The sequence below is a fragment of the Rattus norvegicus genome, chromosome 2 (genome assembly GCF_021556685.1).
Source record: "Rattus norvegicus strain SHRSP/BbbUtx chromosome 2, alternate assembly SHRSP_T2T, whole genome shotgun sequence".
Lineage (NCBI taxonomy): Eukaryota > Metazoa > Chordata > Mammalia > Rodentia > Muridae > Rattus > Rattus norvegicus.
The window spans coordinates 177,421,662-177,441,060 of record NC_141535.1 but is presented as its reverse complement, the minus strand read 5'-3'; the positions used below and the strand labels follow the sequence as shown (position 1 = coordinate 177,441,060).

At 47.7% G+C, this 19,399-nt stretch overlaps 2 protein-coding genes across 11 annotated transcripts; one reads left to right on the top strand and one right to left on the bottom strand.

The window, feature by feature from the left end:
* Positions 1-519: 519 nt before the first annotated feature.
* Positions 520-6,105, bottom strand: Slc39a1 (solute carrier family 39 member 1). Of its 2 annotated transcripts, none has more exons than XM_087627512.1 (4): positions 6,049-6,105; positions 5,139-5,370; positions 4,866-4,996; positions 520-2,542 (listed from the first exon to the last, which is right to left on the bottom strand). In XM_087627512.1, exons 2-4 carry the CDS (start codon positions 5,323-5,325, stop codon positions 1,886-1,888), a joined length of 975 nt encoding a protein of 324 aa, XP_087483638.1. In that variant the 5' UTR covers positions 5,326-5,370; positions 6,049-6,105; the 3' UTR covers positions 520-1,885.
* Positions 6,106-13,322: 7,217 nt separating this feature from the next.
* On the top strand, positions 13,323-19,342 carry Creb3l4 (cAMP responsive element binding protein 3-like 4). 9 transcript variants are annotated; one of them, XM_087623320.1, is made up of 11 exons: positions 13,323-13,521; positions 13,649-13,924; positions 14,106-14,211; positions 14,494-14,728; positions 14,888-15,009; positions 17,838-17,930; positions 18,062-18,168; positions 18,260-18,328; positions 18,410-18,494; positions 18,673-18,769; positions 18,901-19,342. In XM_087623320.1, exons 3-11 carry the CDS (start codon positions 14,110-14,112, stop codon positions 19,092-19,094), a joined length of 1,104 nt encoding a protein of 367 aa, XP_087479446.1. In that variant the 5' UTR covers positions 13,323-13,521; positions 13,649-13,924; positions 14,106-14,109; the 3' UTR covers positions 19,095-19,342.
* Positions 19,343-19,399: the final 57 nt, after the last annotated feature.

The following is a 19,399-nucleotide window of genomic DNA, read 5'->3' as shown; positions in this document are numbered from 1 at the left end:
ACTTGTAGTTTGTTTACGGACTTCCTCTACGCCGTCAGCCACGCAGCGAAGGCAGGAAGCGGACTCTACTTCCCAGCAATCCCGTGACACCCCCCCCCGGGAGGCCGGCACTCACACCACCCCTCACCTACTCCTGGCGCGCAGCAAGCTGGGAAAGGTAGTTCTATAACAGTCCCGAGCCTACGAACGGGAAGGGGAGAGGGATTCGCCAAAGAAGACAAAACGAGGAGGAGGGAAGGGGTGAAGACAGAAAGGGAAGAGACAAAAGAGAAATTTGGTCATCCTCAGGAAAGGTGAGAAGTGAGGCGATTGAACACAAGGATCTTCAACTGTATGCATTTGAGATTCATAACCACTCCGACTGCCGCGCGCGCACACACATACACACACACACACACATACACACACACACATACACACAGAGACAAGACAGGCAGGCAGACACATACAGACACACACACGCGCGCGCACACACACACACACACACACACACACACACTCCATCAGATACCAAAGAAGTGTATAGAAACATCTTTATTTGGGTAATATGTCCCAAAACAGGTCAGTTAGTAAAATAGATTCTACAGAGTACAGCCCTATGCACAGCCCTCCCTCCCCAAAAATAATCCTGGGGGTGGGGGGAATCTGTCTCCCCACCCCGGGCTCCTCAGATATAAAGTTTTGGCAGGTTATTGTTATTATCTAGGTTTGGCCCACCATGTCCACTTTCTGTAGTGGCTGGTATCAGTACCTACTTTTCTCATTCCAGACCAGTTCAGCAAACATTTCTGCCCCACCCCAAATTGTGGGGCCTAAATAAAGAGCAAATAGGTCTCCTCCACTGACCCATCACCTCATCACTGTGCTTTCAGAAAAGGGGCAGGTGAGCAACCCATGGTGCTGCACACCTTTAATCCCAGTGCTCAGGAGGCAGAGGCAGTCAGAGCTCTGAGTTTGAGGCCAGGACAACCAGAGCTATACAGAGAAACCCTGGCGGGGGGGGGGGGGGGGGGGGGGGGTAGAAAGCAAACAAAAACCCAAAGGGTGAGTGGGTGGACGGGTATTTGGCACTTTAAAAACAGACTAGTGGGGTTGGGGATTTAGCTCAGTGGTAGAGCGCTTGCCTAGCATGCGCAAGGCCCTGGGTTCGGTCCCCAGCTCCAGAAAAAGAAAAAAAAAAAAAAAAAAAAAAAAAAAAAAAAACAGACTAGTGAGCTAGGCAGTGGTGGCCCAGCACCCCTTTAATCCCAGCATTAGGGAGGCAGAGGCAGATGGATCTCTGTAAACTGAAGCCCAGGCTGGTCTACAGAGTGAGTTCCAGGACAGCCAAGGCTACACAGAGAAACCCAAGGACAAGAAGGGCCAGATAAATTACGAAAAATGGCAAAGAGACCATTTGGCACTAGTCCCTTGGTGGAAGACAAGAGAGAAATAGAAGATTAGGAGACAAGACAGTAGGAGGAACCACTTCAATCAGCAGAGTGGTGAAATGGGCTAGAACCAATAGGATACTGGCTTTGACTTATAGCCTCTGCATCTTTATCCCAAAGCAGCTGGATACCTAACTCAGTTCTTCTGTCAGCTTGTCTCTTAGATGTAGAGCCTGACCTCTGATTGTAGCGGTCTGCCTCATTTTAATGCCCACTGATCATGTCCGTAGTAACTTGGCTATCACTTAATTCTTTGGGTCTGGGGCTTGCCTCTTCTCTGCTCACTTCCATCTCATTATTCGTAGTCCAAATGTCCCATCCCTACCTCTCAAGAGAACTCTTTGGTCCTCACTACTTCCTTTCTCCATTCCTTTCAATTTCCCACAAATTGAGAAGGGCAGGGAGGACAGGGGCACCTGATAGTCAACCTCCCCTGCCTTTTCTCTCGAAGCACCTTAGACTTGGACAAAGAGCAGGCCGGTGAGCAGGGCAAAGCCTGCTAGGAGCAGAATGACCTTGAGGATCCTCTGCTCAGACGTGGCCAACTCCTGGGGTAGGATTTCCAGGAAGGTGATATAGAGGAAGGTGCCAGCTGCCATGCCCTCCAGAACAGACTGGGCCAGCTGGTGGAGAGGCCCAGCTGACTCTGCCAGAGCTGCACCCAGCCCAATGCCCAGAGGTGTCATACAGGAGAAGAGGATCCCACAGCCAGCCACCACCTGCGCTCGTAGGTGGCTCTGTAGAAGCCGCAGGGACAGACTGACTGCCAGGATACCCTTGTGGAGCAGCAAAGCTAGGCACAGCTCCATTGCTCGAGCCCGGTCTCTCTGCAACCCTACAGCCAGGCCCTCAAATACAGAGTGCAAGGCTAAGGAGAAGACCAGTACACAGGCACGCAGGGCTGAGGGAGCTGCTGGGGTTCCGCTGGCCTGGGGGATCCCTGGTCCATCATGCCAATGTTGAGGCCCACCATTCACTGTTCCCAGTAGAGCTCTCGTCTCTTCCGGATGTGGTGGACTGGACTGCTCCTTATAAGCCAGTGTGATCTGCTCCATCACCAACACCAGGAAGAAACCCATGGCCAGGATGAACTCTTGCAAGGGGAACTGAAGCTGTGAACAGAGGTGGCAACAAGAGTTCAGGCAATAAGACAAGGGGAAGACACCAGATGCAAAGGCTGGCAGAGGCCCGGTTCTATACATTTGAAGTCCCACACGGACAGGATCCCTGAAGTCTGGTGGTGGCACAACCACAGAACAACACCTAATGGAATAGATATGGTATCACAAAGTGTTACAACGTAGACCAACGTTGGCACTAATAACATTTTAGGATAAATACCTCTGTCATCGCTGTCACACGTATTGTAAGTAAGCAGCATCTCTGGCTTCTACCAATCAGATGTCAGTTGAGAACACAATGTCACCACTACCAACACTAAGCTGTGACCCCCAAGAACGGCTCCCCACATTACCCAGTCAGTGCTTCCTCAGGGTCAGAACTTCCCCCGGCTGAGTCATGGATGTGCCTGTGCACAGTGTTACATGTAAGCATACAAAGATCACCTCTGGGCCCGCCTTCCCAAATGTTCACATACAAAGCTACATGTCCCAGGGACATTCACAGTCATATGGAGACATAGGCCGCTCAGTCACAGGTACACAGAGGTCAGTACCCATCACTACTTCCTCAGTCACGGGAGAAAAAAAGATGACTTTGCTGAGCAACTGTCTCAGATTTTCCTATACTGAGCTTTTTGCAGTGTTTCTGTCCAGGAGGCAGGCAGGGGGTTGAGACAGTCTCACTGTGAAGCCCAGACTGGCCAAGAAAAATACTACATAGTCCAAGCTGGCCTCAGCAACTCATGATCATCCTGCCTCAGCCTCGCAAGTCTGAGACTGCACCACTTCCAGCTTTATAACAGACTCCCTTGCCTTGGACCCCATAGCCCACTTTGAGAACATCTAGCCCCTGGGAATTGCTTCCTACCCTCCCAGATCTGCAGCCATCTGTCTCCAGAACACTGCTGAACACCTGTAACCCATGAAATTGAAGAGGGAGAACCAAGAGCTTGAGAGAAGTCTACATTACATAGCTAGACTCTACTGGAAAAAGGGCCTCATCCATGTTCATGTAAGTGACCCTAGCTAAACTCATGGAGTCTCTCTCTCTTACATGTGTGCACACATATACACACACACACACTCACTCACTCACTCACTCAAAAGAGCTCAGAAGAGGATGATTGGTGGGAGGGGAACAAGAAGTCATAATAAGAGTGAATATAGTTAAGATAATTTATGTGTGTATGAAAATGTAATAATAGGGCTGGAGAGATGGCTCAGTGGCTAAGAGCATTGACTGCTCTTCCAGAGGTCCTGAGTTCAAATTCCAGCAACCACATGGTGGCTCACAACCATCTATAATGAGGTCTAATGCCGTCTTCTGGTGTGTCTGAAGATAAATAAATCTTTTAAAAAAAGAAAGAAAATGTAATAATAAAGTCCATTACTATGTATAATATGTGCAAATAAAAAAAGTTAGGGGCTGGAGAGATTGCTCAGTGGTTAAGAGCACTGACTTGCTCTTCAGAGGTCCTGAGTTTAATTCCCAGCACCCACATGGTGGCTCACAACCACCTGTAATGGGATCTGATGCCTCTTCTGGTGTGTCTGAAGACAGCTAGCTATATACAGTGTACTCACATACATGAAATAAATAAATAAATCTTAAAAAAAAAAAGTTAGGAAAAAAGGGAATGCTGGTGAGGTAGCACAAACTTGTAATTCAGCATCTGGGAGGCAGAGGCAAGAAGATCACTGCAAATTTGAGGCTAGTCTACAAAACAAATGCCAGGCCTACACAGTTGAGAACCTGTCTGAAAAAAAAAAGGGGGGGACAAAAGAACAGAATGAGGTGGAGGGAAGGAGAGAGAGAAGGAAGGAGGAGCAAACTAAATGTATGAAATGTGATTCTTGGAACATTGTTAACTTCCTGGGAACTGCAACCCCAGAGGAGTTCACACACCTGATAAGGCTCCTCGCACTCTCTCCAGGAGTGCAGAGAGGTCGCACAGCACAGAAAGAATATCCTGTGGCTGAAACCCATACCTCACAGGCTCACACCCTAAGGCCTTCCACAGCCATGAGGTGAACCCTGAAGAGATCTATGTAACCACATTTTTCTTTTTTCCTTTTGATTTTTTTTTTTCTTTTTTTCGGAGCTGGGGACTGAACCCAGGGCCTTGCGCTTGCTAGGCAAGTGCTCTACCACTGAGCTAAATCCCCCTTTTGATTTTTCGAGACAGGGTTTCTAGAGCTTTCTGGCTTCCAACTCACAGGTGGTGTGCCACCACCGCCCAGGTTATAGCTGTTTTCTATTAGCCATTCCACAATCTACTCTTGGTCACATGTTGAGGTCAGTGCTCACCCTTACCGTCACATGAAGAGCCTCCAAGGCCTCATCTATGGCAGCCAGGTAGTCAGGCAGCAAGTCCAGAAGACAGGTAGCCAGGAAGACTCCTCCTGCGAAGCAGCTCACTAGGCTTAAAGCTTTCTGGCCTGAAGCTAAGCAAGAGTCAAGTACAAAAGGGGTTACAACCAAATGAAACCCTTCAAAGTCCCTCTACCCCAACAGAAGCAGTGGCCACTCCTGCCTTCCCCTCCCCCTCAGTCTCCTCTCCCAGCCTCCAGGGCAGAAGAGACTCACCAGAGGCTTCATGGTTAGCGCCTGACCTTCGAAGCACACAGACAGGTACCAGGCTGCAGATGAGTGTCAGCAGCAACAGCAGCACCAGGGCCCCCAGCTTCACCTCCAGCCCCACTGGCACCGAGGGCTCCGATGCGATCGCTTCTGGGCGCCACACCAGGAGCTCGGGCTCCCCCCAGGGCCCCATGGTGGTTGGGATAACTCAGTGACTCTTCGACCTATATAGAGAAGACTAGCATGGGTGGGAATGGTCACACAGGAAAGAAGGGGTCAAGGAAAAGGGAAGGCTGGTCAGCAGAATGTACTTCCCTCAGCCCAGCCACTTTCTGGCCTTTCCCAGCTGAAGTGACTCATCCGCTCCAACACCAGGATTGCATTTCCTCCTTCCAATTTATCTCTCCCTAAGTTCAGCAAGCCATCAAGGAGGAAACTGAGGCACGACAAGGCCAATATAAATATCACATTACTCTTTCACCTGGGGCACGCAGAAAATTAGGGACAGACTCCAGATAGGACCTGGAGCTGGGGCTGGGGTTCCCTAAGAAAGGCAAACCACTCTTCTCCCAGTCCACCAAGTGTATGTTGCAAAGGGAGGTTAGAGGGGAAGAGAAGTCTGGGATGGCTTCACCAATGATCTGAAACGGGGCGAACTTCGGTGCTGGATGACTCTCTTAACTACCCACTCCCCAGGGCCATTTCCCGGAAATAACAGGTAGTCTCGGCATATAGCCAAAGAGACTTGGGACGAACTAAGACCGCACTGAGGGCGGCGTCTGGAAGTCTGGGAGACGAGGTCGGAGGCCGCCAGCGTCGCAGGAAGCAGAGAAATGTTAAAACGGAGACCCCAGCTCCAAGCCTGGGAGGCCTCAGAAGCTGCCTTCGACTCTATGCCCAGCGAGGCCTCACTCACCTCCGGAGGGTCTCACTCCATCGCTGTGGCTCGGTTCCGGCCTCGCGTCGGGAATTCCCACCCCCTCCCCACCCCTCTCCCCTCCCCCCGCCGCCTCCGCGTACCCGCACGCGACTGCCAATGACTGCGCTCAGTGGGAGGAGCCTAACCTAGAGTGACGCGCGTTAGGAGCAATTAGAATCCGAAAACAGGAGAAGGCTGGGCTGGCGGCGAGCTGAGACGAAGCCAAAACCGGGAGGGGACTAGCGGGAAGACCCGAGGGCGGTGGGCCCCCCGCGCTACCATGGACAAGCTGTCTGCCGGGGCAGGCCAGTCAGAAAGACTTTGATAGAAGTGGGAGCTAGGAACTCGGCGAGCAAGGCCGTTTCCCTATCCTTACTCCCAAGTATTTCTTCCCACATCTCTCGGGATATCTGTCCGGCCTTGGCCGCCAATTCTTACAGCTCAGGCTCTTTTAGTGCCTAACTGGGCCAAAGGGTAATCATTCCCTTTTTGGGACAAATTTCCTTGCCTGGCTTGTCTAGCCAGCTCCCACAAAAGAATGAGATGGGCTGTAATGACTCACACCTTTACTCCTTGCACTCTTAGAAGCAGAGGTAGGTGGATCTCAAGGCCAGCCTAGTCTACAGAGTTACAGAACAGCCAAAGCTCCACAGAGAAACCCTGTTTCAGGAGAGGGGCCGAGGGGGGAAGCAGAGTTAGAAAAGAATGAATGCATGACGTAAAAGCGATTTTTTTTTTTTTTGGTTCTTTTTTTCGGAGCTGGGGACCGAACCCAGGGCCTTGCGCTTCCTAGGTAAGCGCTCTACCACTGAGCTAAATCCCCAGCCCCAAAAGCGATCTTTTCTATAAATTAATTTATAATTAAATAAAACAATTCTCCCTAGACTGCTGTGTCTTATTTGATTTCTAAACATGTGCCAGTAATTTCAGCACTTGGGAGGCTGAGGCAGGATTGCCCTGAGCCACGGAAGGTGGCTCTGGCAGAATCAGGAAAGGCAAATCTATTATCTACTCCAGTAAGAATAAAACGTTGTCCTTTTTTTTTTTTTTAGATCTTTTTTTTTCTTTTGCATTTTTTTTTTTTCGGAGCCGAGGACGGAACCCAGGACCTTGCGCTTGCTAAGCAAGCGCACTACTGCTGAGCTAAATCCCCAACCCCTTAAACGTTCTCCTTTTCATGGAGGAAGTGTCCAATGTAGTCAACCTGCCACCGGGTTGCTGGTTGGTCACCTCAAGGGATAGTGCCATATCTGGGGCTCAGCGTTGGTCTCTGTTGTTGGCAGATCTGGCATTCAGCAGCAGCTGTGGCCAGGGCACTGCCTATTTATTTCTTTTTTGTCTTAGATCTCACACGTAAAAGTTCACAGTGGCCTATGGTCACTGTGTAGCCAAAACTGTCCTGGACTCAGGGCAATCCTGCCACAACATCCCCCTGCTGTCTGCTCAGCCTGGATTCTCCTGATCTCTCAACCCAGTGTTCTAAGAATCTCCTCCTGGGCTTGTGAAGAGATGGTTCAGCTGTTAAAGGTGCTTGCCAATAAGCTTGAGTGTTTGGGTTTTTTTTTTTTTTTTGGTTTTTTTTTAAGATTTATTTATTTAGGGGCTGGGGATTTAGCTCAGTGGTAGAGCGCTTACCTAGGAAGCTCAAGGCCCTGGGTTCGGTCCCCAGCTCCGAAAAAAAAAGAACCAAAAAAAAAAAAAAAAAATGGGGCTGGGGATTTAGCTCAGTGGTAGAGCGCTTACCTAGGAAGCGCAAGGCCCTGGGTTCGGTCCCCGGCTCCGAAAAAAAAAGAACCAAGAAAAAAAAAAAAAGATTTATTTATTTATTTTATGTATATGAGCACACTGTAGCTGTCTTCAGACACACCAGAAGAGAGCATCAGATCCCGTTACAGATGGTTGTGAGCCACCATGTGGTTGCTGGGATTTGAACTCAGGACCTCTGGAAGAGCAGTCGGTGCTCTTAACTGCTCAGCCATCTCTCCAGCCCAAGCTTGAGTTTTTAAATCCAATTGGATGCTCCCCACTCCCAACGCATAAGGTAGAGAGAGAGAGATCCGACTCCTATAAGTTATTCTCTGGCTTCCAAACATGTGTCCGGTACCACCAAACACACACAAAAATAAAAATAAATGAACATTTGCAGTTGATTAACAATTCAAGGATCTTTATGAGCTCAATGCCAGCTTTGGCTCAACAATTAGGAGCAAACAGTGCTCTTTGTAGCACTTTGCCCAGACCAGCACGCATGTCAGGCAGTTCATAACCTATAATTTTAGTTCTGTGGGGACCAAATAAATCTGGCTTCCTCCTGCCTGTGTACATACCCACACATAAAAATACACAATTTAAAATAAAATAAATCTTTTAAAAGTCGAATAGGGGACTGGAAAGAGACCAGCTGAATGCTTAAGAGCATTTGCTGTTCTTCCAGAGAGTGGAAGTTTGATTCTCAGCGATCAGATCAGTCTGTAACTCCTGCTTCAGGGGATTTAACACACTCGGCCTCTGCAGGCACCTACACTCATGTGCACGTATTCTCATACAGATGTAAATATCTAAACAAAAATATTAAAATTAATTTAATTAATTTTACTTTGTGTATGGATGTTTTGCCTACAAATCTGTCACTGCAGCATGTGCATGCAATGTCTGCAGAGTGCAGAAGAAATCATCAGATCCCCTAAAACTGGATTTATAGACAGCCGTGAGCTGCCAGTTGGGTTCTGGGAATTGAACCAGGATCCTCTGGAAAAGCAACCAGTTTCTCTTTACCACTGAGTCATCTCTCCAACTCCAAATTTTATTTTATTTTTAAATTTTTAAGATTTATTTATTTTTATTTATCTGAGTACAATGTTGCTATCTTCAGAAGAGGGCATTGGATCCCATTACAGATGGTTGTGAGCCACCATGTGGTTGCTGGTAATTGAATTCAGGACCTCTGGAAGAGCAGTCAGTGCTCTTAACCCCTGAGCCATCTCTCCAGCCCCTCCAAATTTTATTTTAAAAGTTAAATAAAAATCGTTTTTGTGGTATCTAACGAGACACTTTGAAATATATGGTATGTGTGTGCCTACACATTACAAAATGGCTAGTCTAAGCTAACCGACATATGCATATCTATTACCTTACACATTACTTTATAAGAGAAAAGTTAAAGCACATTCTGAGCAATTGGTTTGGTTTTTTTTTTTTTTTTTTTTTTTTTTGGTTCTTTTTTTCGGAGCTAGGGACCGAACCCAGGGCCTTGCGCTTCCTAGGTAAGCGCTCTACCACTGAGCTAAATCCCCAGCCCCATGAGCAATTGGTTTTAATTGATCAAATATAGGTTAATTAGAAAGTTGGGCAGATCCAGGGACTAAGCCACTACCTAAAGACTATACATGGACTGACCCTGGACTCTGACCTCATAGGTAGCAATGAATATCCTAGTAAGAGCACCAGTGGGGGGTTGGGGATTTAGCTCAGTGGTAGAGCGCTTGCCTAGCAAGCGCAAGGCCCTGGGTTCGGTCCCCAGCTCCGAAAAAAAAGAAAAGAAAAAAAAAAAGAGCACCAGTGGAAGGGGAAGCCCTGGGTCCTGCTAAATCTGAACCCCCAGTGAACTAGATTGTTGGGGGGAGGGCGGCAATGGGGGGAGGATGGGGAGGGGAACACCCATCAGGAAGGGGAGGAGGGAGGGGGATGTTTGCCCGGAAACCGGGAAAGGGAATAACACTCGAAATGTATATAAGAAATACTCAAGTTAATAAAAATAAATAAATAAATAAATCTTTTAAAAAAAAAAAAAGAAAGAAAGAAAGTTGGGCAGAATTCTTGATAGTACGAGTTCTCCAACGGAAGAATATCCTCTCAGTGATTTTGAACCATGAACTACAGCCATCATCATTGACTCTAGACTTCAAGTTAAACAACAGATCTTTTGAACTTGACCTTCATCTGACATGTTAGTTTTTCCTCTGCAAAACTTAATCCTTCAGGGAAAAGAGGATGTTAAGTGAGTGAGATAAAGACAGAAGTTCCTTCCAGTCCTAGTGGGAAAGCCTGATTCTATTTCCCATGAATCATCTCTGCATGTAGCCGCCTGTTGGGAAGCCTCTTGACGCGCAGTTAGCCACCTTTCTTTTTTTTCTTTCTTACTTTCTTTTCTTTCTCTTCTTCTCCCCACTCGCACCCCCTAACAGGGTTTTTCTGCATAGCCCTGGCTGTCCTGGAACTTGCTCCAGCTGGAACAAACAAACAAACAAACAAACAAAAGCTAACTTGTCCTATCTGGATTGCTATGAGACCAGTGTGAGAACATAATAGTCACTCAGCTGTCACTGCATGCTAGCTCCTTTCCAGTTTGTACCAGTGGCTTAGTATTAATAAGGAAAACAAGCGGGGGCTGGAGAGGTGGCTCAGCGGTTAAGAGCACTGACTGCTCTTCCAGAGGTCCTGAGTTCAAATCCCAGCAACCACATGGTGGCTCACAGCCATCTGTAATGAGATCTGATGCCCTCTTCTGGTGTGTCTGAAGTGTACTCATATACATAAAAATAAATAAATCTTTAAAAAAAATAATAAGGAAAACAAGCACAGGTTGGAATCCTAGTTGTACCTCACATCCTTCTGCACCGGGAGGAAAGTACACAGGACTCATACTTATGCTAACACATTTTCACTGTTTTTCTTGAAGTGCATAACTCACCAGACACTACCTTAAGGCAAAACAAACCCTGAATTTTGAAATTACTATTTTTTCGTCATGAGCATCTGACTCCTTATCATTAAAACCGGCAAAATACTATCTGCTCTATGAGCCCTAGAGCTGTTGTACATCACAAGACAGAACAATGTTGATGAAAACAATTTTTTCAAACAGGTGTTCTAACTCACTCCTCACATTCCAGCACTTGGGAGGCTGAAGCAGGAGAATTTCCAAAATGAAGCCAGCCTTGGTAACAAGAGTTAAATCTTGTCTCAAAAGAATGAAATAAACAAATAGAAAAAGATAGGTGTCAGGATAGTTCAGTGGGTTAAACCACCTAATTTCATGGTCCCCAGGACCCACAAGGTTAAAAGAGAAAAGTGACTTCAGAAAGTTGTCCTCTGGCCTCCACAGGTGGTCAGTAATATGTGAGCCATCTCCCCTCTGCTCCCTTTACACTAAAAGAAGAAAAGAGGAAGGAAAATGAAATTATAATGATCTCACAACTTCAGTGAGACCCTGCCTCAACCCACCAACCAACAAACAAACAAATTAGGAACACAATTGCCTCAAAAACAAAACAAAACTAATGAACAAGTCATAAATACACAGTGAGATCCTGCTCCCAAAGCAAACAAACAAGCAAAACAAGTGAATAAACGAGCCAGGAATGTATAGTAAGACCCTGTCTCAAATAAACAAACAAACAAAATACAAACACGATCTCACAACTTGTCATGACTGAAAGAGAAAAAAAAATCAAAGATCTCACAACTTGTCATGAGATGAAGCAGGTGTAACGAGTTAACAAATTTGAGCCAAACCCTCAATCATACCTCAAGACTGGAGGGCAGGGACACATCCACAACCAAGTTATGTAACAACCGTGGACTATGCACGCACTGGTGGCTCCCCCTATATAACTTAAAGAAACAAACAGCTCAAAAGGTTTGTTTTGCCTTAAGCTAGTGTCTGGTGAGTTATGCACTTCAAGAAAACAGTGAAGGGGTTGGGGATTTAGCTCAGTGGTAGAGCGTTTGCCTAGCAAGCGCAAGGCCCTGGGTTCGGTCCCCAGTTCCGAAAAAAAAGAAAAAAAAAAAGAAAGAAAAACAGTGGAAATGCGTTAACCTAAGTATGAGTCCTGTGTACTTTCCTCCCAGTGCAGAAGGATGTGAGGTGCATCCAGGGTTCCAATGTGTGCTTGTTTTCCTTATGAATATTTGACTAAGCCGCTGGTACAAACTGGAAGGGAGCTAGCATGTGGCAACAACTGAGCGACTATTATGTCTTCTTCAGATCCTCCAACTCTCCTCTAATGTTTTTCCAACATCTGATATTTCCTGATGGCAAAAAGTCAGATTTAAATGTGAGGTAAGAAAAGTAGAACTTGGGGACTGGAGAGACGGCTCAAGCGGTTAAGAGCACTGACTGCTCTTCCAGAGGTCCAGAGTTCAGTTACCAACAACCACATGGTGGCTCACAACCATTTGTAATGGGGATCTGATGCCCTCCTCTGGTGTGTCTGAGGACAGCTACAGTGTGCTCACATACATGAAATAAATAAATAAATCTTTGTAGAAAAAGAAAAAGAAAAGTAGAACTTATTGGACACATCACTAGATAAATATATTGTACTTTCTCGGGTTTTGTGTGTGTGTGTGTGTGTGTGTTTTGTTGTTGTTGTTCTGTTTTGTTTTTTCAAAACAGGTTTCTCTGTGTAACCTTGGCTGTCTTGGAACTCACTTTGTAGAGATCTGTAGCCTCTGCCTCCTGAGTGCTGGGATGAAAGCCATGTGCGACCACATCCAGCTCTGTTTTTGCTATTGAGACAGGATCTTATATAGCCTAGGCTGGCCTTGACTCCAGGGACACTTCTGCATAAGCCTCTTGAGCATTGAAATTACTGGCACGCACTCCCACACCAGGCTCTGAAACAGCTTTCAAGCTACACTGATACAGTATCAGCTACTCAGGAGGCCATCCTGATAAATGAGACCTTCTCACTCCCGTTTCAAAACACAAAACTATACATAAAACTGGTAGTTTGTGGAAACAATGAGATCTTAAACCAAAACCAAACGTTTGGCTAATGTATGGCACTTTCCCTGTCCTGTGTCCCTGTATGCGTTAACGGGGTCCCCAAAATGCCGCAGTGTGTAGCGCGGTTCCTGGATCCACATAGGCCAATTGCAGAAGTGGCTGCCAGGAGTGGAGGCCTGGTCCACAGGCTACAGGTTATTTACTGTCTGCCTAAGTAATAACTTGGGGACTCAGAATCACGAGGTAAACAAACTCAAATCCAAACAAACTCTGTGCGGTTCCTACCCTCAGCACGGAAGCTTTAGCTCAACTTTCCTACAATGTAACCCGGGGCCTCATGCTGGAACCTGGAAGCTCAGCCAAATTACTTCTGCGACCCTTCTCTGCTGGTCTATTGTTGGCTAATCGCGAGGGCGTGAGCCTCGAGATAGTCATCCATTGGTTAGAAGCCCGGCCCTAAGTCTTCAATCTCCAATTAGGATTCAGGGGTGGAAGAATGCCTGTGGAGATGGGGACCGGAGCGGAGCCCCGGTTGAGTGGGGGGGGGGGGGGGGTGTGCTTCAAATCTTGGCTTCGTTCTCTACCCTGATATGGGTCTCCCTCTTGTAAAGATTATAGCTTTGAAACAGACACTTAGGAATCCCGTGTACCAGTCACTACAATCTCAGCTTTTTGCTGACTAGACATCAAGCCCTCAGCTAGCACTGGGGAAACTGACGGAAAGGGTGTGGGTTTCTATAGTTTTTTTTTTTTTTTTTTTTTTTTTTTTGGTTCTTTTTTTCGGAGCTGGGGACCGAACCCAGGGCCTTGCGCTTCCTAGGTAAGCGCTCTACCACTGAGCTAAATCCCCAGCCCCGGTTTCTATAGTTTTATTTCCCTTTGCAAATGGACAGCGTCTTAATTTTGCTCCCAGATGCAGGCCCGGACAGTGGTTCCTGGCCAGGTGCAACCCAAGCCTCTCCCTTCCCCCACCCCTCCTACACTAAACTCCATGAACAGCATAGGCAGGCGGGGCTTGACTGGGCAGGACCAGGATACAAGATCCTGGTGGAAAGAAAAGGTGTAGTGTTTGGGGCTTCAGCGGGCTAGGCTGGTTTGGCAGGACAAAGCTCTCTCAATAACAATTAAAAAAAAAAAAAAAAGGTAATACCCAATGGGACTATTTTTCTGAACCCAAAAGATAAGACCTGAAGTGTGTTCTCCTGCAAGGGGCTGCCTCGTGTAAGCAGAGGAAAGGAGTAACGGAGAGAATGCAGAGGAACCAGTAGCTTCCGAGGGCAGCCACCACCTTCCTTCTATAACTTTCCTTCTCATCTTCCGGCAGAAGCATGGAGCTCGGGTGCCCTGAGTTGCTGGAACCCCCAGAAGATATCTTCTCGACAGGATCTTTCCTGGAGCTGGGATTTAATGGTCCCCCGTCAAAGGTGCCGGTAACCACGCTACAAGAACAGGGGCTGCAAAGCCGGGCGATGAGGAGAGGCTGTAGCCGAGGTTGTTCAGTGGAAGTGGGAGTTAGGTTGAAAACTAACTAGAATCCTTAAGTCGCCACAAGGAAAGAGTTCTGATAATAGAACCACGAAATAGACGTGTGTTGTAAGTCTTTCTATGTCCGAGAAGGAAAAGCACCAAAATGGAAGTGTTAAGGATCCGAGACGCTGTCAGGTAAGACTTCCAGAGTTCTCTGCAGACGTGCGGACCCTCTCCTTCTATAGGGCCTTCAGAAGAGCGAGTCTGATGATTTCCTGAACCTCTTTATCGATCCCAATATGATACGCTGCTCAGAAACATCTCCTGGTAGTGACAGTGGGGTCTCTGAAGATCCTGGCTCCCCTGCCCCACAGGCACCCAGTTCCCCAGCCCTCTATGAAGTTGTCTATGAGGCAGGAGCCCTACAGGGAACCCAGCGGGAAGCTGGGCCAACCTTCGGACTCATCTCCATCCAGATAGGTCAGTGTACTTTTTAAATAGGGCAATGGCACTTTCAGACCCAACCCTAGCCATGAAGTTAAGGGAGAAGGTTCCCAAACTGTGCCACTGCCCAGCCCAGTCCCCACCATTACCACAGCCTTCTGATTCCTTTGTCCCAGTCTCTGGATCTTTCTTCAGATCAGTGGAGCCCTGCATTTATGGTACCTGGTGCCTGCACAGTCAGTGATCTGCCCTCTGAAGCTCATAGACACATCCTGCCTAGAGTCAGCACCATAGCCCCACCACCTCCTGCAGCCCTGGTAAGTCTTGACACCAGCCAGAACTGGGGTTCCCCCAGTACACATGCCCTCGTATGAATGGGGGTATACGTGAAAAGGAAGGTGAAACTAATGAGGAACTGGTTTGTCCTACTTTTGGTGGCAGTGGGTTTGAAGGCCAAGGAGAAACAAGCAATTCTAAGACCAGGAAAATATTGGGGCTGGAGAACTCCTGGGGATCAGGGTGGTAAGGAACCGTTTAAGTCTTAGCAGGTGAGATGAGGGAACCTGCTGTCAGCGCTCTAGACCTAGTGTGCACTTACATTCAGTCAGAGCTACTCTCTCAGCCTTGGGTCAGGAAAGAGAACTGGGACAGGACACCTGGGAATCCACCTGGCTAATGAGGACAGGGTGAGAGCGAAGCAGCAGCAGTTGCTTGCATTAGAACAACTGTCCTGTGGCCAGTGCTGCAGTGACTCGTGGAGTACCCTATCATGAACCTTTCCTAGATAGGCTAAGACACTCCTGCTGTGCAGATCAAGCTTAGGCCTTAGTCCTCTCTGTGCACCTTATGTCCAAAGGCAGGGAACCGAGTCCTAGTCAACTGCTAAAACCATGCTTAAAGCTGGGACCAGGAGCTACACTAGGGGTTTTGTTTATCAACACGGGGTTGTGCTTGTTTTATTTCTAGATGAAGCCCTCTGTGCTTCATTCTCAAGAGATTTGGTTAGAGAGATTGGAAGAAACACGCTATAAAAACACTTGGAGGGGGGTTGGGGATTTAGCTCAGTGGTAGAGCGCTTGCCTAGGAAGCGCAAGGCCCTGGGTTTGATCCCCAGCTCCAAAAAAAAAAAAAAAAAAAAAACAAACCAACAACAACAACAACAAAAACACTTGGAGGAAAAAGGAGCTATCAGGAAAGGAAATGATTTAGCCAAGAGCCAAAGGCCATCAGAAAACAAAAGCCAGAGGCAGAGAGCTGGGTCATAAGCACACGTGAATGTAAGCACAAGGACCTGAGCTGGGAGATCAGATCCCCAGCACCCACATAAGGGGTTACACAGTCTCTTAACCCCCAGGCTTTGAGGGTCGAAACAGGAGGACCACTTGGACTTGGTCCTCTCCTTCTATCTTTAAATGGATTCCAGAGATAAAACTCAGACTGTAAGTCTTGTGTGTCCAGTGCTCTATCTGCTGAGCCATCTTGCCAGCCCCAAACTAAGTTATTCTTAAATTACAAAGGGAGGCAGAAGCTAAGTGTGGCACTCACTAGAAACCTCTGTACCTGAGAGGTAGAGGTAGGGTGAGCACCACAAAGTCAGGGCCAGCCTACTCTACACAGTGACAGCCTATCTCAAGTCCAGAGGCTGGAGAGATGGCTCAGTGCTCAAGAGCAATAGCTGTCCTGCCAGGAGACCCAGGTTCAAGTCTAGTTCAACCATTTGTAACTCCAGTTCCAAGGGATCCAACATCCTCTTCTGGTCTCCGTGGGTGTCAGGCATACAAGTCAATATGCATACACATAAAATAAAAATAAAAAAAGCTGGGCATGGCGGTACACTCCTTTAATCCCAGGACTCTGAAGGCAGAGATAGGCAGATCTCTGAGTTTGAGGTCAGCCTGGTCTACAGAGTTAGTTCTAGGACGTCTGGGACAACACAGAGAAACCCTGTCTTGAGGAGCCATACCAAACAACAACAACAAAAAGTTACAAGCACTGTGAATCCTTCAAAGACGAGTATCAGGACGGCAAGATGGCTTAGTGGATAAAGGCACTAGCTGTCAAGACTTACAATTTCATTTTGAGGCTGGAGAGATGGCTCAGCGGTTAAGAGCACTGGCTGCTCTTCCAGAGGTCCTGAGTTCAATTCCCAGCCACCACATGGTGGCTCACAACCATCTGTCATGGGATCTGATGCCCTCTTCTGGTGTGTCTAAAGATAATAGTAAATGATAATAAATAAAAATAAATAAATAAATCTTAAACAACAAAATAAATTTTTAAATTTTGATCCCTAGACCCCACGTGGTAGAAGAAAACTCATTTCTGAACATTATCTTTGGATCTCCACACATGCCCACACAGATATATAAAAAGACACACGCATGAAATACATAACTGGTTGTCAGTGAGAAGGCTCGGTCTTTGTCTGGCTCAGTCTAACCACTACCATCCACCCACTTACACACTCACTTGAGAAGTCAGCCTGGCCATCCTTAGAGACTCCTTTAGGGGCCGGAGAGATGGCTCAGTGGTTGGGAGAATGAGGATCCAGGTTCAATTTCCAGCCCCCACATGGCAGGCCACACACGTGACTCCAGTTCCAGGAGATCTGACACCAATCACACAGACATACATGCAGGCAAGACAGCACAGCACATAAAATAGAGATAAATAGACGGAAGGAAAGTCCTCGTCTGAGGGTGGACAGCTTGACCTAAAGGGTGGGGCTTAGAGCCTGGGGATGACAAGTCACTTGTTCCTGTGGTTGACAGGCTACCAAATATTTTACTAAATGAAACTTAATGGCTATATTGTTTCCCTGACATAAGGAAATTCAACAAAGCTCATCATAGTGAATTCATACAACTTTTCCTTTTCTGATTGTCCCAAGATTCCAGAACAGGCCCTCTAGCGTGGTTGTAGGGCAATGCCGAGGTTCTGTGTGGATAAAGACTTCACTCACCCTCCTTAGCTTCAGGAAGGCCCTTCGATTTGCCATGGAACCTGCCTGAATGACCTTTCTGCCCTGACCTCATCATATCATTCAGATGACAGAAAGCCCTCTGAAAGCAGGCTTGGGGTAGAGGGACAGTTTGGGCTTTGGAAGCAGGTGACCCTGACCCCACTCATCTGCCCCTCCTCCCAGCTGTCCTGCCAACGTCTGTTCCTGACAGATGAAGAAAAGCATCTGCTGGGACAAGAAGGGGTTACTCTGCCCTCTCACCTGCCCCTCACCAAGGTAACAATGGTACCCCAAAGGGTGTCCCCATCACAGAAGCTCCACCCAACCTCTAAAGAGCCTGGATCCCAGGGAACAGTTGGGGAGTTTGGGAGGTTAAGGGCCCAACACTCAACACCTTGAGCGCCCAGGCAGAGGAGAGAATACTCAAGAAGATCAGGAGGAAAATCCGCAACAAGCAGTCAGCTCAGGACAGCCGGCGGAGGAAGAAAGAATACATAGATGGGCTGGAGAGCAGGTATGGTTAGGTGGTGTCCGGCCCCCCTTTCTCACCAAAGCATGTTAAGGGGCCATCTGCCAAGCCTGCTCTACTTCTCCACACTCCCCAGAGTGGCAGCCTGTTCTGAGCAGAACCAGAAACTGCAGAGAAAGGTCCAGGAGCTGGAGAGGCAGAACATGTGAGTGGTAGTGTCTGGATGTAGAGCAGGACGCAGCCATAGGCAAGCCGTTCTCCGGCTGACTCTGCCTTCTTCTCCTAGCTCGTTGGTGGCGCAGGTCCATCAGTTACAGAAGTTCACTGCTCAGACCTCCAGCAGAGCTGCCCAGACCAGCACCTGTGTTCTGGTACCATCGGGGGTTTCCTTACTTCCCCCTCTCCCACCTCTGCCACCCTCCACACTTCCACCTAATTCCTGCCCTGCCCAGCCCTGTTCTCCAAACCGTGATAACCTATGACCCTCTATTCTCCATGCCTTCTTCCTCTCTTGTCCCCAAAGCCCAAAAGTCTCTTGCTCCTTTGCAGATTCTTCTTTTTTCGTTGGCTCTCATCATCCTGCCCAGCTTCAGCCCCTTTCAGAGTCAACCAGAAGCTAGGTCTGAGGGTTATCAGCTTCATGGAGGTAAGAGGCAGGGGCACAGCAGCCCTAAGGATGACCCACAGACCTCTGTTCTCCGAAACAGTCGAAGAGTAGGAGAGTTCTGGGACAGTCTCCCACCCAACCAATGGTCTACCATTACGCTTTCTCCTCAGTCATTTCCAGAAATATCTTGACTCATGAGGACATGACAGAAAGCCCGGAGAGTCCAGTGCTAAAGGCCAACCTGGAGGAGCTACCTCAAGTCCCAGCCACAAATGGCTCAACAAAGATGGCTCATCTGAAGATGCGAGTGAAGGCCAGACCCACTGGGCCGATCAGGGGAATGGTGCATGCAGATGAGATGTAACTACACAAGAAGACACCCAGGCTTCCCTGTCACCTTTCATCAGGTTCCCATTGAGGAGTCCACAGCCCTGGAGTTCTGACTTACTCAGAACACAACTGGAGACTTCTGTCCCCTAAGGCCAGGCTGCCTATGTGGCAGGGTACCTCAAATACTTCTGTCATACATTTGTGATTTCATTTCTTCTCTGTGGATAAGGTCAGGGGGAGAAAAGGTTTGACTTGGAAATAAACTTCCTAGCTCAAATTCTATCCCAAGTTTTCATTCACTATGTAGCCTATGTGGTCTCGAACTCTTGATTTGCCTAC